General features: G+C 45.1%; 1 protein-coding gene across 4 annotated transcripts in view; it reads right to left on the bottom strand.

The window, feature by feature from the left end:
- The window catches only part of mcc (MCC regulator of WNT signaling pathway), a 448,431-nt gene that overhangs the window by 101,914 nt on the left and 327,994 nt on the right, over positions 1-18,523 (bottom strand). For all 4 annotated transcript variants that reach the window (XM_070883758.1, XM_070883750.1, XM_070883778.1 and 1 more), the window contains 2 exons: positions 4,780-4,928; positions 3,206-3,346 (listed from right to left, as the gene is read on the bottom strand). In XM_070883758.1, coding sequence (XP_070739859.1) covers positions 3,206-3,346; positions 4,780-4,928 — 290 coding nt within the window. The remainder of the gene's footprint in view (positions 1-3,205; positions 3,347-4,779; positions 4,929-18,523) is intronic.

Genomic DNA, 18,523 nt, shown 5'->3' on the forward strand with positions numbered 1-18,523 from the left:
AAAGAAAATGCATCAATATCTGTTGGGACTAAAATTCGAATTGGAAACTGACCATAAGCCAGTCATATCCCTGTTTTCCGAGAGTAAGGGGATAAATACTAATGCATCGACCCGCATCCAGAGATGGGCGCTCACTTTGTCCGCATACAACTACGCCATCCGCCACAAGCCAGGCACAGAAAACTGCGCCGATGCACTCAGTAGGCTGCCATTGCCCACCATGGAGGTGGAAATGGCGCAGCCTGCAGATCTAGCCATGGAAGCATTTGAGAGTGAGCAATCACCCGTCACCGCCCGGCAGATCAAAACCTGGACGAGCCCTTATTATCCCTCGTCAAAAACTGTGCGCTTCACGGGAGCTGGTCCAATGTCCCAGTGGAAATGCAGGAAGAGATAAAGCCGTTTCAGCGGCGCAAAGATGAAATGTCTATACAGGCAGACTGACTGCCTTCTGTGGGGCAATCGAGTAGTGGTTCCCAAGAAGGGCAGAGACACTTTCATCAGTGATCTCCACAGTACCCATCCAGCCATCGTAACGATGAAAGCGATAGCCAGATCCCACGTAAGGTGGCCCGGTATCGATGCGGACTTAAGAGTCCTGCGTGCACAGATGTTATACATGCTCACAGTTAAGCAATGCACCCAGGGAGGCGCTGCTAAGTGTATGGTCGTGGCCCTCCAAACCGTGGTCTAGGGTACATGTCGACTATGCAGGCCCGTTCTTGGATAAAATGTTCCTTGTGGTTGTAGATGCGTACTCCAAATGGATTGAATGTGATATAATGTCGGCTAGCACGTCCGCTGCCACTAAAAGCCTGCGGGCCATGTTTGCCACACATGGCCTACCCGATGTCCTGGTGAGCGACAACGGGCCATGTTTTACCAGTGCTGAGTTCAAAGAATTCATGACCCGCAATGGGATCAAACATGTCACATCTGCCCTGTTCAAACCAGCGTCCAATGGTCAGGCAGAGAGAGCAGTGCAAACCATCAAGCAGGGCTTGAATAGGGTAACGGAAGGCTCACTGCAGACTTGCCTATCCCGTGTCCTGCTTAGCTACCGCACGAGACCCCATTCGTTCATTCGATCCCACCTGCTGAACTGCTCATGAAAAGAGCACTGAAGACAAGGCTCTCGTTAGTTCACCCTGATCTACATGAACAGGTAGCGAGCAGGCGGTTTCAACAAAGTACATACCATGTTAGCACAAAGGTGTCACGCGAGATTGAAATCAATGATCCTGTATTTGTGTTGAATTATGGACAAGATCCCAAGTGGCTTCCCGGCACTGTCGAGGCCAAAGAGGGAAAGCAGGGGGTTTCGGGTCAAACTTTCAAATGGACTCATTCACTGGAAACACTTGGACCAAATCAAACTCAGATTCACAGACTATCCTGAGCAACCCACTTTGGACCCTACCTTCTTTGACCCCCCAACATACACACCAGTGGCAACCGGAACTGCGGTTGGCCACGAAGCACAACCCATTATCCCCAGCCGGACCCACCACACCAGGCAGCCCAGCAAGGCCCAACAGTTGATTCACCAATACCAGCTTTCACACCGAGACGATCAACCAGGGCAAGAAGGACCCCAGATTGACTCACCTTGACTTTTGCAGGAGGTGGGGGGGGGGGGGGGGGGGAAGGGAGAGAAGAGTGTTGTTATATATGTAACCTTGTATTTTCTCTGTACATCCACCAGAGGGCTCATCCCCTGGAGTCCCAAAGGATCCCATAATCCCTTGGGAGCACAGGTATTTAAGGAGGCCTCAGAGGTTGGAGAGGCACTCTGGAGACCTGCAATAAAAGACTAAGGTCACACTTTACTTTGAGGTCACAGTGTTCAGTCTGATTCTTTCGCCATACATAACACCGTCCACTGCCTCTGTGCTGTCAAACTCTTGTCCAAGATCCAGGCTTACGAACTGCAATTTCCTCCAGGTAAAACATTAGGAAGACTGGGGCCATCATTTATGGCTTCCCCATAAACTCTGTACACATACCACTGATTTCATACACTGCCTGGCTCTGGGTCTCAGATTGAACCAGCTTACTTGCATTCTGGGTGTCCTCGACCTCGCGGTGAACTTCTGATCTTATATCCTCCTTACCACCAAGGCCGCCTACTTCCACCTGTAACATTACCAGCCTTAGCCCATCTGCTGCTGAAACCCTGATCCTTGGCTTTGTCAGTTCCTGACTTAACTATTCTAAAGCTTTACTCGTTGACCTCCTGTCCTCCATCCTCTAAACTCAGTTTGTCAGAAACTCTGCTGCTGGTATTGTATCCTGCACCAAGTCCCGCTCACTCATCAATCCTGTCCTTGCGGACTTACTTTAGCTCCTGGACCGCCAACGCCTCCAATTTTAAATTCTCAGCTTTGTGTTGAAATCCCATCATGGCCAAGCTATTTCTGTAACCCCTCCCTATCTCTATAACCTCCACACCATCCCCACGCCCAGAATGTTTTGTTCTTCTGACTGGCCTGTTGTGCATACCCTCTCTCTTCACCCACCACTGACAGCCGTGCCTTTAACAATCTAAGCCCCACGATTTGGAATACTTTCCCTAAACACCTCCACTTCTCCATCTCCCTCTTCTCATTTAAGCTCCTCCTTAAAACTTTAAAATCTCTTTCACCCAACCTTTGCTCACACCTCCTAATACCTTTTTTGGCTCAGTGCCCATTTTTATCTGATCACTCCTCTGTGAAGTGCCTTGGGATGTTTTACTACATTAAATACAATATATTAATGCAAGTTCTTCTTAAATAGAAAATTAGGCATACATAGTAGTGCAGAAAAGCAATGTTAAATTAAAAGCAGTCACAAATGACTACTAGTGACTGAGACAACTGAAACTGTCCTTAATCTTGAGATATGAGAATTTGGATTCTTCCTAAATACAAATAAACCAAGTCAGCACTAAAAGAATATAAAGTTTAAAGATTCCTACAATATTAAATACGCCATTTCAGATTTGCCACATATTATCCACAAAGTGACAGTGGTGGTATTAACTGCAGAAGTCTGCAGTCCTTCTGATTGTTCGTCGTACTACCTTAGGATATGCACCAGAAGAGCTAGAGTGGGGAGGAAAGGAAGTAACCATAGCTTCAAATGAACAATTATAAACAAAACTGAATACATTAGTGAAGCCAACAGCCTTAGTAAAACGAGTTTCAGGATTAGCTGCACTTACCTGTATTGTAGTGCGAGTCTTAATGCTGTGCTATTGGACTCATATTTGCCAACCAGCATACTCATTCTTTCAGCATTGCTTTTGCACTCTTCCAGCGTTATAGTTAAAAGGTCATTCTGTGATTTTAGATGTTCAATTCGACTGCGGAAGAAAAAGACAAAATCTAACTACCCCTATATTATGAATTGAATCAATTAGCTGGTTTAACAGAAACTGTTAAAGAATAATGGAACAATTAATGAAACAGAGGTCATTGATGTCAAACTAAAATAATTTACATTTATGTAGCGCCTTTAGCATAGTAAAATATTCCAAGGTGCTTCACAGGAGTGTCATAATCAGAATCTTACAGCACAGAAGGGGACCAATCAGCCCAGCAATGCCTGTGCCGGTTCTTTGAAAGAGCTGTCCATTTTAGTCCCATTCCCCATAACCCTGCAAATTAGTTCTCTTCAAATACCAATTTCGGAAGTTCCTATGGAATCTGATTCCACCACTCTTTCAGATAGTGACTTCCAGATCATAACAACCCTGTGTGTGGAAAAAAATTCTCATTTCCCCTCCAGTTCTTTTGCCAATTATTTTAAATCTATAACCTCTGGTTACCGATCCACTTTCCAGAGAAAACAATTTCTCCCCACTTGCTGTATCAAAACCCCTCATAATTTTGAATACTCGATTAGGTTTCCCCTTAACCTTCTCTGCTCTGAACAGAACTATCCCAGCTTCTCCAATCTCTCCACATAACTGAATTCGCTCATCCCTGGTAAACCTCCTCTATACCCTCTCGAAGGTCTTTATTTCCTTCCTAAAGTGTGGTGTCCAGAATTGTACACAATACTCCAGCTGACCTTTGTTTTTGTATTCAATTCCCTTATTTACAAAGCCAAGTATCTCATACACTTTCTTAACTGCTTTATCAATTTGCCCTGCCACCTTCAAGGATTTGTGAATATGCACCCCCAATTCCCTCTGCTCTTGTACCCCGCTCAAAACAGTACAATTTAGAGTATACTGCTTCTCCATCATGTTTCTCCCAAAGTGCATTACTTCACACTTATCTGCATTAAATTACATCTGCCAACTGTCTGCACTATAAACATATTGTTCCCACACCAAAAAAGGTTTTACATAACATCCTGCATACATAATTTCATTCAGCACTGTTTGAAAGAAATCTACATGTTCATTTGGCTTATGACCCCCTCCTCATTTTGGTAAGTCATTTACATGCCCCGTTGTCAATTAGATGATGATCTATTTCTAAACCTTTGCGGATAGCAAACTGAACCAGCTGATAAGAGGTAAACATGCGCTGTTCATTGTTTCCCCGTCTTGCTTTTAAAAAGCACGATGCAGGAATGCCCAGCTAATTATCAGGAATTTATCATGTATGAAGTTGTGGGCAGGGTGGGGGGGGGGGGAGCGGGGGAAAGAGAGAAGTACTTTGTTAATTTTATACTGCAGTGAGGTGATACTACAGTATCATGCTATGCCATTGGCACAGCCTAACTAAAAATGATAATTTTCTGCTCTGTTCCTCTTAAAACTAATGCTGTAGTGAGTGTTTTTACCTGTTTAGCCTTTCAGTTTCCACTTCAAATTCACGGATCTTGCTTTCCGAGATAGCGGAACCATGAGAGTACAGAGTTTGAAAGATTTCTTGGATATTCGAACAGTCTTGCAAAGAATGGGCCAGATGCTCTGCCACACTAGTGGACACCTGCGCAAGGGAGAACAAATAAAGTTTATCTGGTCTTTGTCAACTATCCCATTACATGCTGAGGTATGAAATCTCAGTTAAAGGTTACAAGCACAGCAGACTGACTAAACAACAGCATCACTGTGGGATATTCTAGCTTCTAATGGAATATCGAATAATAACAATGTCCACAGTATGACCGAAAGTAATAGACACAGGGTGCAGAACATAAAAAACTTGAGTTTTATTTCTGACACACAAAAAAACAAAATCTGGTTTCCTCCCCTTCTTTGCTAACAATCTATTACCAGGAAAAAAATTGAACATACACATACAATATCGTAACATCCATTTGTAGACTTATTAGTTGATCTCTTCTGGCACTGCACAAAATAATCAAGACAAATTAAATTTTTTCAGGTCAAGTGGTGGTGGGGGGGGGGGCGGAAGATAACATAAGAAGTAGGAGCCGGAAGTAGGCCATACGGCCCCTCGAGCCTGCTCCGCCATTTAATATGATCATGGCTGATGGACTCAGGTCCACTTCCCTGCCCGCTCCCATAATCCCTTATCCCCTTATCGTTTAAGAAACTGTGTATTTCTGTCTTAAATTTATTCAAATACAAAGCTTCCACAGCTCTCTGAGGCAGCGTATTCTACAGATTTACAACCCTCTGAGAGTTGGAAGACGGGACTGAGTGTAACATTGCCAAGTTTGCTGACAATACAAAGATGGGAGAAAGGGCAATGTGTGAAGAGGACATAAAGAGGCTGCAGGAGGACATAGACAGCCTAAGTGAGTGGGCGAGAATTTGGCAGATGGAATATAATGTTGGAAAGTGTGAGGTCATGCACTTTGGCAGAAAAAAAAAATCAAGCGAGTTATTATTTAAATGGAGAAAGACTGCAAAGTGCTGCAGTACAGTGGGACCTGGGGGTACTTGTGCATGAAACACAAAAGGATGGTATGCAGGAACAGCAAGTGATCAGGAAGGCCAATGGAATCTTGGCCTTGTTATGTATGTAAACATTACCAATGTGTAAGACTTGCTACCAGGGGGCGCACCTGTGGGAGACCCAAGGGTCACCTGCACACCCTGGGCAAGCAGGTATAAAAGGCAGTCTACCATGCTGCTTCCTCACTCTCGAGTTACAATAAAGCGACCAAGGTCACAACAGTTTGAGCTTAAGATATGCAGTCTTGGAGTTATTTTGAACGTAACAATTGGCGACGAGTAACAGATCACGAACTTTCACGCGCTTATTGCTGCCATTGGTATTCTTGAGAGATTTGTTGAGGGTGATGATTGGAAAGCCTTCGTTGAGCGTCTTGACCAGTACTTCGTGGCCAACGAGCTGGAAAAGGAGGAAACCGCGATCAAGCGCAGGTCGATTCTCCTCACCGTTTGCGGATCCACGACATATAGCCTCATCAAAAATCTGCTAGCACCGACGAAACCAACGGAGAAGACATATGAAGAGTTGTGCATGCTGGTTCGGGAACACCTCAAGCCGAAGGAGAGCATTTTGATGGCCAGGTAATGCTTTTATACACACCACCGCTCCAAGGGCCAGGACGTGGCGAGCTATGTCGCCGGCTTAAAACGCCTTACGGGACTGTGCATATTTGCTGGACTTTTGAGAGCTTGGAATCGGCCACGAGGTCATTCTTCGCAAACTGCTGTCTGCCAAATCCCTAGATCTGAGCAAGGCCATCACGATAACACTAAACAGATATCATATCAGCATCGAAACTCACCGGCAAGTACTGTGCATAAAATAACACCTTCAGCGGGCAGAACTATACATGGCAGGGCCTACACGCCCGCAGAGGCTAGACCTAGAATGACTCAGAGTCCGCCGTGGGGAGTGAACGCGAATCCATTAGCACCATGTTGGCGCTGCGGGAGTAATCATCGAGCCTATCAATGTCGATTCAAGCACTGCTCGTGCGAGGGCTGTGGAACAATGGGGCACCTCCAGCGAATGTGCAGGCGTGTAGCGACTCACCATGTGGCAGAGTCTGCAGATGATGACTGATCTGGCGCGGATCACGCTGAACGAGTAAGAGAGGCAACTCAACCCAAAGCTGAAGAGGAAGTGTATGGGATACACACCTTCACCACCAAAAGCCCTGCGATAATGTTAAAAGTCAAACTGGTTCCGGTCCTCCTAGGGGGAAGTGTTTGCTAGTGCTGCTGGGGAGGGGTAAAACTAATATGGTAGGAGGATGGGAACCGATGCAGGGAAATAAAATGGGGGCATAAGCAAAAGATAGAAAGGAGAATAGTAAAAGTGGAGGGCAGAAAAACCCAAGGCAAAAATCAAAAAGGGCCACATTACAGCAAAAAGGGACAAAGAGTGTTAAAAAGACAAGCCTGAAGGCTCTGTGGCTCAATGCAAGGAGTAGTCATAATAAGGTGGACGAATTAACTGCGCAGGCAGCTATTAACAATTATGATATAATTGGGATTACGGAGACATGGCTCCAGGGTGACCAAGGCTGGGAACTCAACATCCAGAGATATTCAACATTCAGGAAGGATTGACAGAAAGGAAAAGGATGTGGGGTAGCGTTGCTGGTAAAGAGGAAATTAACGCAATAGTAAGAAAGGATATTAGCTTGGATGATGTGGAGTCTGTATGGGTAGAGCTGCGGAATACCAAAGGGCAGAAAACGCTAGTGGGAGTTGTGTACAGACCACCAAACAGTAGTAGTGAGGTTGGAGATGGCATCAAACAAAAAATTAGGGATGCGTGTAATAAAGGTACAGCAGTTATCCATGGGCGACTTTAATCTACATATAGATTGGGCTAACCAAACTGGTAGCAATGCGGTGGAGGAGGATTTCCTGGAGTGTATTAGGGAGGGCTTTCTAGACGAGTATGTCGAGGAACCAACTAGAGAGTTGGCCATCCTAGAACGTGTATTTTGTAATGAGAGAGGACTAATTAGCAATCTTGTTGTGTGAGGCCCTCTGGGGAAGAGTGACCATAATATGGTAGAATTCTTTATTAAGGTGGAGAGTGACAGTGTTAATTCAGAGACTCGGGTTTTGAACTTAAGGAAAGATAACTTCGATGGTATGAGACGTGAATTGGCTAGGATAGACTGGCAAATGATACTTGAAGGGTTGACAGTGGATAGGCAATGGCAGACATTTATAGATCACATGGATGACCTTCAACAATTGTACATCCCTGTCTGGAGTAAAAATAAAACGGGGAAGGTAGCTCAACCGTGGTTAACAAGGGAAATTAGGGATATTGTTAAATCCAAGGAAGAGGCATATAAATTGGCCAGAAAAAGCAACAAACCTGAGGACTGGGAGACATTTAGAATTCAGCAGAGGAGGACAAAGGGTTTAATTAGAAGGAGGAGGAAAATAGAGTATGAGAGGAAGCTTGCAGGGAACATAAAAAGTGACTGCAAAAGCTTCTATCGATATGCGAAGAGAAAAAGATTAGTGAAGACAAATGTAGATCCCCCCTTGCAGTCAGAATCAGGTGAATTTATAATCGGGAACAAAGAAATGGTAGACCAATTGAACAAATATTTTGGATCTGTCTTCACTAAGAAAGACACAAATAACTTTCCGGAAATACTAGGGGTTCGAGGGTCTAGCGAAAAGGAGGAACTGAAGGAAATTCTTTTTAGTCAGGAAATTGTGTTGGAGAAATTGATCAGATTGAGGGCCGATAAATCCCCAGGGCCTGATAGACTGCATCCCAAAGTACTTAAGGAAGTGGCCCCAGAAATGGTGGATGCATTTTGGTGATCATTTTCCAACATTCTATTGACTCTGGATCAGTTCCGATGGACTGGAGGGTAGCTAATGTAACTCCACTTTTTTTAAAAAGGAGGGAGAGAGAAAACAGGGAATTATAGACTGGTTAGCCTGACATCGGTGGTGGGGAAAATGTTAGAATCAATTATTAAAGATGAAATAGCAGCGCATTTGGAAAGCAGTGAGAGGATCGGTCCAAGTCAGCATAGATTTATGAAAGGGAAATCATGCTTGACAAATCTTCTAGAATTTTTTGAGGATGTAACTAGTAGAGTGGACAAGGGAGAACCAATGGATGTGGCATATCTGGACTTTCAAAAGGCTTTTGACAAGGTCCCACACAAGAGATTAGTGTGCAAAATTAAAGCACATGGTATTGGGGGTAATGTATTGACATGGATAGAGAACTGGTTGGCAGACAGGAAGCAGAGAGTCGGAATAAACAGGTCCTTTTCAGAATGGCAGGCAGTGACTAGTGGGGTACCGCAGGGTTCAGTGCTGGGACCCCAGCTATTTACAATATACATCAATGATTTAGATGAAGGAATTGAATGTAATATCTCCAAGTTTGCAGATGACACGAAGCTGGGTGGCAGTGTGAGCCGTGAGGAGGATGCCAAGAGGCTGCAGGGTGACTTGGACAGGTTACGTGAGTGGGCAAATGCATGGCAGATGCAGTATAATGTGGATAAATGTGAGGTTATCCACTTTGGTGGCAAAAACACAAAGGCAGAATATTATCTGAATGGCGGCAGATTAGGAAAAGGGGAGGTGCAACGAGACCTGGGTGTCATGGTACATCAGTCACTGAAGGTTGGTATGCAGGTACAGCAGGCGGTGAAGGCAGCAAATAGCATGTTAGCCTTCATAGCTAGAGGATTTGAGTATAGGAGCAGGGAGGTCTTACTGCAGTTGTACAGAGCCTTGGTGAGGCCACACCTGGAATAGTGTGTTCAGTTTTGGTCTCCTAATCTGAGAAAGGACGTTCTTGCTATTGAGGAAGTATAGCGAAGGTTCACCAGACTGATTCCCGGGATGGCAGGACTGACATATGAGGAAAGACTGGATCAACTGGGCTTGTATCCACTGGAGTTTAGAAGAATGAGAGGTGATCTCATAGAAACATATAAAATTTTGATGGGATTGGACAGGTTAGAGGCAGGAAGAATGTTCCCGTTGCTGGCAAGTTCCAGAACCAGGGGTCACAGTCGAAGACTAAGGGGTAAGCCATTTAGAACCGAGACGAGAAGAAACTTCTTCACTCAGAGAGTGGTTAACCTGTGGAATTCCCTACTGCAGAGAGTTGTTGAGGCCAGTTCGTTCGATATATTTAAAAGGGAGTTAGATATGGCACTTATGGCCAAAGGGATCAAGGGGTATGAAGAGAAAGAAGGAAAGGGGTACTGAGATTGAATGATCAGCCATGATCTTATTGAATGGTGGTGCAGGCTCGAAGGGCCGAATGGCCTGCTCCTGCACCTAATTTCGATGTTTCTATGTTTCTAAAAGGCATTGCAGTTTCCATGGAATTGGACATGGGGGCGAGTCAGTCAATTATGAGCCAGAAGGTTTTTGAGAAACTGTGGGGCAACAAGGCACAAAGGCCAAAACTAAGCCCGATCCACACCAAGTTGCGCACTTAAACCAAAGTGCTCATACCAGTCATTGGCAGTGCGGCAGTGAAGGTATCGTACGATGGAACTGTGCATGATTTACCACTATGAATTGTACCAGGCGATGGCCCCACGCTGTTCAGTAGAAGCTGGCTAGGAAAGATCTGATGGAACTGGGACGACATCAAAGCGCTGTCTTCAGTGGATGACACCTCGTGCGCCCAAGTGCTAAAAAATTCCCATCGCTATTCAAGCCAGGCATCGGCAACTTCATAGGCGCCAAAGTGCAGATCCATCTAGTCCTGGATGCATGACCCGTTCATCACAAGGCCTGAGCGGTTCCATACATGATGAGAGAAAGTTGAGATCGAGCTGGACAGGCTTCAACGAGAGGGAATCATATCGCCAATCGAGTTCAACAAGTGGGCCAGACTAATTGTTCCTGTGTTGAAAAGCGATGGAACGGTGAGAATCTGCGGGAACTACGATCAACCGAGTCTCGTTACAGGACCAGTACCCACTACCCAAAGCGGATGACTTGTTTGCAAAGCTAGTAGGGGGAAAGTCGAACACCAAGCTGGATCTAAACTCTGCTTACATGACACAGGAGCTGGCCGAACCTTCGAAAAAATTGACGTGCATCAACACACACAAAGGACTGTTCATATACCACAGATGCCCCTTCAGGATTCGCTCGATTGCAGCCATCTTCCAGAGGAACATGGAGAGTCTGCTGAAATCGGTTCCGCGCACCGTGGTGTTTCAAGATGACATCTTGATCACTGGCCGCAACACCACCGAACACTTGCACAACCTGGAAGAGGTTCTCAAGCGACTGGACAGAGTGCGACTCAGGCTGAAACGCTCCAAGTGTGTTTTCCTGGCACCAGAGGTCGAATTTCTGGGGAGAAAGATTGCGGCGGACGGCATCAGACCCATGGACTCCAAGACGGAGGCCATCAAGAATGCACCCAGACCACAGAATGTGATGGAGCTGCGTTCGTTCCTGGGACTCCTCAACTATTTTGGTAACTTTCTACTGGGGTTGAGCACTTTGCTGGAACCATTGCATTTATTGCTACGCAAGGGTGACTACTGGGTTTGGAGTAAATCTCAAGAGACAGCCTTTAACAAGGCCAGAAATTACTTGTATTGTATGACCCGTGTAAACATTTAGTACTAGCTTTTGATGCATCTTCGTACGGGGTCGGTTGTGTGTTACAGCAAGCCAATGGGTTAAGCAAACTGCAACCGGTTGCATATGCGTCCAGAAGCTTATCTAAGGCTGAAAGAGCCTACAGTATGGTTGAGAAAGAAGCATTAGCATGCATATACAGGGCTAAGAAAATGCACCAATACCTATTTGGGCTCCGGTTCGAGCTCGAAACCGACCACAAGCCGCTCATTTAGTTGTTCTCAGAAAGCAAAGGTATTAACACCAATGCTTCGTCCCGCATCCAAAGATGGGCACTAACATTATCTGCGTATGATTACGTAATCCGCCACAGACCAGGCACGGAGAACTGTGCGGAAGCCCTCAGTCGGCTACCATTGCCCACCACCGGGGTGGAAATGACGCAACCCGCAAACTTGCTTCTTGTAATGGATGCTTTTGAGAGTGAGGGGTCACCCATCATAGCTCGCCAGATCAGGACCTGAACTAGCCAGGACCCGGTGCTATCACTAGTAAAAAACTGCGTCTTCAATGGGAGCTGGTTGGCGGTCCCAGGGGAAATGCAAGACGAAATTAAGCTGTTCCACCGACGCAAATATGAAATGACCATCCATTCGGACCGTCTCCTATGGGGGAATCATGTAATTTTGCCAAAAAAAGGCAGGGAAACATTTATACGCGACCTTCACAGTACCCACCCAGGCATCGTCATGATGAAAGCTATCTCCAGGTCGCACGTTTGGTGGCCCGGCATTGACTCGGAGTTGGAGTCATGCGTACACCAATGTAACACTTGCTCACAGTTGAGCAATGCACCAAGGGAGGCCCCACTGAGTCTGTAATCATGGCCCTCCAAACCGTGGTCAAGGGTCCACGTAGATTTCGCTGGCCCCTTTCTAGGAAAGATGTTTCTAGCAGCAGTGGACGCTTACTGTAAATGGATTGAATGTATAATAATGTCGTCATGTACGTCCACTGCCACCATTGAAAGCCTCCAGGCCATGTTCACCACCCATGGTTTGCCCGACGTCCTCGTTTGTGACAATGGACCATGCTTCACCAGCTCAGAATTCAACGAGTTCATGACCCAAAAGGGCATCAAGCGTGTCAGGTCTGCGCCGTTTAAGCCCGCATCCAATGGTCAAGCAGAACGGGCAGTCCAAATCATCAAGCAGAGCTTGAAACAAGTGACAGATGGTTCCCTGCAGACCCGGTTATCTCAGATTCTGCTCAGCTACTGCACACAACCCCACTCGCTTACCGGGGTTTCCCCTTCAGACCTGCTAATGAAGAGAGCACTCAAAACCAGGTTCTCCTTAGTCCACCCGGATCTCAATGATCATGTAGAAACCCGGCGTCACCGGCATAACGTGTACCACGATCGCGCGGCTGTAACACGTGACATTGAGGTTAATGACCCTGTGTTTGTTCTTAATTATGGTCATGGTCGCAAATGAGTTGCTGGCACTGTGTTAGCCAAGGAGGGGAAGAGAGTGTTTGTTGTCAAACTTTTGAATGGACAAATGTGCAGAAAGCACTTGGATCAGAGCAAACTGCGGTTCACTAACAACCAAGAATAGTTTGAAGAGGACATTACCATCATTGATCCATCCACACACACCCAACCAGCAATCGACCTCGCGGTAAACCACGAGGATGAAGCTGTTGTGTATGGAGAAAGAGTCAGACTGAACACTGTGAGCTCAAAGTAAAGTGTGACCGTAGTCTTTTATTGCAAGTCTCCAGAGTGCCTCTCCAACCTGTGAAGCCTTCTTAAATACCTGTGCTCCCAAGGGATTATGGGATCCCTTGGGACTCCGGGGAATGAGCCCTCTGGTGGCTGTACAGAGTAAATACAAGTCCACATATATAACAGAAGTCACCATGCCCGACAATCTGATCAGACCAGCCACACTGCAGTGCAGCAATGATCTGACCGACTCACCCATGCCAGGACTTCAACCCAGGTGATCAACCCGGGAACGCAGAGGCCCGGATCGCCTCAATTTGTAAATAACTTGTACATAAGGCTTTGGGGATGCTATGTATGTAAGCATAAAATGTGTAAGGTGTGCCACTAGGGGGCACACCTGTGGGAGACCCAAGGGTCACCTGCACACCCCGGGCAAGCAGGTATGAAGGCAGTCACCATGCTGTTTCCTCACTCTGGAGTTACAATAGAGACCAAGGTCACAACAGTTTGAGCTTAAGATATATAGTCTTGTGGAGTTATTCTGAATGTAACAGGTCTTTATTGCAAAGGGGATGGAGTATAAAAGCAGGGAAGTCTTGCTACAGCTATATCGGGTATTGGTGAGGCCACACCTGGAATATTGCAGTTTTGATTTCCATATTTACGAAAGGATATATTTGGTTTGGAGGCAGTTCAGAGAAGGTTTACTAGGTTGATTCCGGAGATGAGGGGGTTGACTTATGAGGAAACGTTGAGTAGGTTGGGCCTCTACTCATTGGAATTCAGGTGATCTTATCGAAACGTATAAGATTATGAGGGAGCTTGACAAGGTGGATGCAGAGAGGATGTTTCCACTGATGGGGGAGACTAGAACTAGAGGGCATGATCTTAGAATAAGGGGCCGCCCATTTAAAACTGAGATGAGGAGAAATTTCTTTTGAGGGTTGTAAATCTGTGGAATTCGCTGCCTCAGAGAGCAATGGAAGCTGGAACATTGAATAAATTTAAGACAGAAATAGACAGTTTCTTAAATGATAAGAGGTTATGGGGAGCAGGCAGGGAAGTGAAGCTGAGTCCATGATCAGATCAGCCATGATCTTATTGAATAGCAGAGCAGGCTCGAGCGGCCGAATGGCCTACTCCTGTTCCTATTTCTTATGTTATGAGGAGGAATTTCTCCACTGAGAGGATTGTGAATCTTTGGAATTCTCTACCCCAAAGGGCTGTGGATGCTGAATTGTTGAGTACATTCAAGGCTGAGATAGATCAATTTTTGGACTCAGGGGAATCAAGGGATATGGAAATTGGGCAGGAAAGTGGAGTTGAGGTCGAAGATCAGCCATGATCTTATTGAATGGTGGTGCAGGCTCGAGAGGCCGTATGGCCTACTCCTGCTCCTAATTCTTGTGTTCTCCCTGAAACAGTGGCTCTTTAAGCGATCACACTACCTTTGGGACCACCCCGAAACAGTGTCCCTTTATTTCTGCAGTATTTATGATTAACTATAATCATAGAAAAATATTTAAAATTACACTTTAAGAATTCAACTCGTAATAACCATTTTACCATCAAATATCCTCCACCTCAACATACTTCCTTCTTGACAAAAGATATCTATTGTAGGCTTTCTGTCATCCAAGTCTCGACAACATGCTGTCACGCGGGCTTTGATTAGCCTGTGTAAATTACGCTCAATTTAAACATATTTTCGAAAGACCAATTTATGCATTTGTTTCCATCATTTTAAGCTGATGTATATTTTTTCTAACCCTTTGCTCTTTTAAATTCTACTAGATCTGTTTAACATTGTTTAAGTGGGCAAACAAAGTAATCGTCTAAGACCCAAAATCCTTTGGTGGGGAAGGGCTCAATTAAGGTTGCTGTCAGAGATGAGTAAAAGTGGAGGGCAGAGAAACCAAAGGCAAGAAACAAAAAGGACCACTGAATATAAAAGGGCTGCAGGAGGGGTAAAAACTAAAAATCATGGTTTAAAAACTAGGATGAAAACACTCTACCTAAATGCATGCAGCATTAGAAATAAAGTAAATGAGTTGGCGGCACAAATCATTACAAATGAGTATGATTTGGTGGCAATTACAGAGACATGGTTGCAGGATGGCCAGGACTGGGAATTAAACGTACAGGGGTATCTGACGATTCGGAAAGATAGGCAGGAAGGGAAGGGAGGTGGGGTAGCTCTGTTAATAAGGGATGATATCAGGGCAGTTGTGAGGGATGATACTGGCTCCAATGAACAAAATGTTGAATCATTGTGGGTGGAGATTAGAGATAGTAAGGGGAAAAAGTCACTGGTCGGCGTAGTTTATAGGCCCCCAAATAATAACTTCATGGTGTGGCGGGCAATAATCAAGGGAATAATGGAGGCATGTGAAAAAGGAACGGCAGTAGTTATGGGGGATTTTAACCTACATATCGATTGGTCAAATCAAATCGCAGGGGGTAGCCTAGAGGAGGAATTCACAGAATGCATACGGGATTGTTTCTTAGAACAGGATGTAACAGAGCCTACAAGGGAGCAAGCCATTTTGGATCTGGTCCTGTGTAACGAGACAGGAAAAATAAACGATCTCCTCGTAAAAGATCCTCTCGGAATGAGTGATCACAATATGGTTGAATTTGTAATACAGATTGAGGATGAGGAAGTTGTGTCAGAAACGAGAGTACTATGCTTAAACAAAGGGGACTACAGTGGGATGAGGGCAGAGTTGGCTAAAGTAGACTGGAAACAAGGACTAAACGGTGGCACAATTGAGGAACAGTGGAGGACTTTTAAGGAGCTCTTTCATAAACCGCAACAAAAATATATTCCAGTGAAAAAGAAGGGCGGCAAGAGAAGAGATAACCAGCCGTGGATAACCAAGGAAATAAAGGAAAGTATCAAATCAAAGACCGATGCGTATAAGGTGGCCAAGGTTAGTGGGAAACTAGAGGATTGGGAAGATTTTAAGCAACAGCAAAGAATGACTAAAAAAGCAATAAAGAAAGGGAAGATAGATTACGAAGGTAAACTTGCGCAAACCATAAAAACAGATAGTAAAAGCTTTTACAGATATATAAAACGGAAAAGAGTGACTAAAGTAAATGTTGGTCCCTTAGAAGATGAAAAGGGGGATTTAATAATGGGAAATGTGGAAATGACTGAGACCTTAAACAATTATTTTGCTTCCGTCTTCACAGTGGAAGACACAAAAACCATGCCAAAAATTGCTGGTCATAGGAATGTGGGAAGGGAGGACTTTGAGATGATCACTATCACTAGGGAGGTAGTGCTGGACAGACTAATGGGATTGAAGGTAGACAAGTCCCCTGGTCCTGATGAAATGCATCCCAGGGTATTAAAAGAGATGGCGGAAGTTATAGCAGATGCATTTGTTATAATCTATCAAAATTCTCTGGACTCTGAGGAGGTACCAGCGGATTGGAGAGCAGCTAATGTAACGCCTCTGTTTAAAAAAGGGGGCAGGCAAAAGGCAGGTAACTATAGGCCGGTTAGTTTAACATCTGTAATGGGGAAAATGCTTGAAACTATCATTAAGGAAGAAATAGCGGGACATCTGGATAGGAATAGTGCAATCAAGCAGACGCAGCATGGATTCATGAAAGGGAAATCATGTTTAACTAACTTACTGGAATTCTTTGAGGATATAACGAGCATGGTGGATAGAGGTGTACCGATGGATGTGGTGTATTTAGATTTCCAAAAGGCATTCGATAAGGTGCCACACAAAAGGTTACTGCAGAAGATAAAGGTACGCGGAGTCAGAGGAAATGTATTAGCATGGATAGAGAATTGGCTGGCGAACAGAAAGCAGAGTCGGGATAAATGGGTCCTTTTCCGGTTGGAAATCAGTGGTTAGTGGTGTGCCACAGGGATCAGTGCTCGGACCACAACTGTTTACAATATACATAGATGACCTAGAGGAGGGGACAGAGTGTAGTGCAACAAAATTTGCAGATGACACTAAGATTAGTGGGAAAGCGGGTTGTGTAGAGGACTCAAGAGAGGCTACAAGGAGATTTGGATAGGTTAAGCGAATGGGCTAAGGTTTGGCAGATGGAATACAATGTCGGAAAGTGTGAGGTCATCCACCTTGGGGAAAAAAAACAATAAAAGGGAATATTATTTGAATGGGGAGAAATTACAACATGCTGTGGTGCAGAGGGACCTGGGGGTCCTTGTGCATGAATCCCAAAAAGTTAGTTTGCAGGTGCAGCAGGTAATCAGGAAGGCAAATGGAATGTTGGCCTTCATTGCGAAAGGGATGGAGTACAAAAGCAGGGAGGTGTTGCTGCAACTGTATAAGGTATTGGTAAGGCCGCACCTGGAGTACTGCGTGCAGTTTTGGTCACCTTACTTAAGGAAGGATATACTAGCTTTGGAAGGGGTACAGAGACGATTCACTAGGCTGATTCGAGAAATGAGGGGATTAACTTATGATGATAGATTGAGTAGACTGGGTCTTTACTCGTTGGAGTTCAGAAGGATGAGGGGTGATCTTATAGAAACATTTAAAATCATGAAAGGGATAGACAAGATAGAGGCAGAGAGGTTGTTTCCATTGGTGGGGGAGACTAGAACTAGGGGGCACAGCCTCAAAATACGGAGGAGCCAATTTAAAACCGAGTTGAGAAAGAATTTCTTCTCCCAGAGGGTTGTGAATCTGTGGAATTCTCTGCCCAAGGAAGCAGTTGAGGCTGGCTCATTGAATGTTTTCAAGTCAAAGATAGATAGATTTTTAAGCAATAAGGGAATTAAGGGTTACTGGGAGAGGGCGGGTAAGTGGAGCTGAGTCCACGACCAGATCAGCCATGATCTTATTGAATGGCGGAGCAGGCTCGAGGGGCTAGATGGCCTACTCCTGTTCCTAATTCTTATGTTCTTATGTTCTTATGTCAGTGAAATTCGAATCAGTCGGATTTTCACCCAATTTGTTTTCTGGCATAAATCTGATGAGGGGTTGCGCAATTCTTCTGCCCACCACACCACATTCCAGCTACAATTTCACAGTTTCAGGGGGGCAGATTGAACGACAGATTGGTCTGGGGGGTTCCCAGGCTACCTCAGGAATTCTGCCTAGTATAAAACTCAGGTCCAGTTGTTTCAACAAATGATGAGAACAGGCATCAGTTGCGTGTGGACCTCCCAAGGCCCCATTATTGATGTTAGAGCTAAAATAATTGATCCCAGAGGTGACTGATTCTATCCCACTGCAGGCCAATGTTTCCCTCAAACAAAAAATCTATATTGTTTAAATTAACTTCAGTCCATCTCCTTCTCCCCTAATCGGAGTATTGTTCCAATTTTCCTGCACCTCCCCGAGGTGAGT

Source organism: Pristiophorus japonicus, chromosome 1, assembly GCF_044704955.1.
Source record: "Pristiophorus japonicus isolate sPriJap1 chromosome 1, sPriJap1.hap1, whole genome shotgun sequence".
In the NCBI taxonomy this organism is placed as follows: Eukaryota; Metazoa; Chordata; class Chondrichthyes; family Pristiophoridae; genus Pristiophorus; species Pristiophorus japonicus.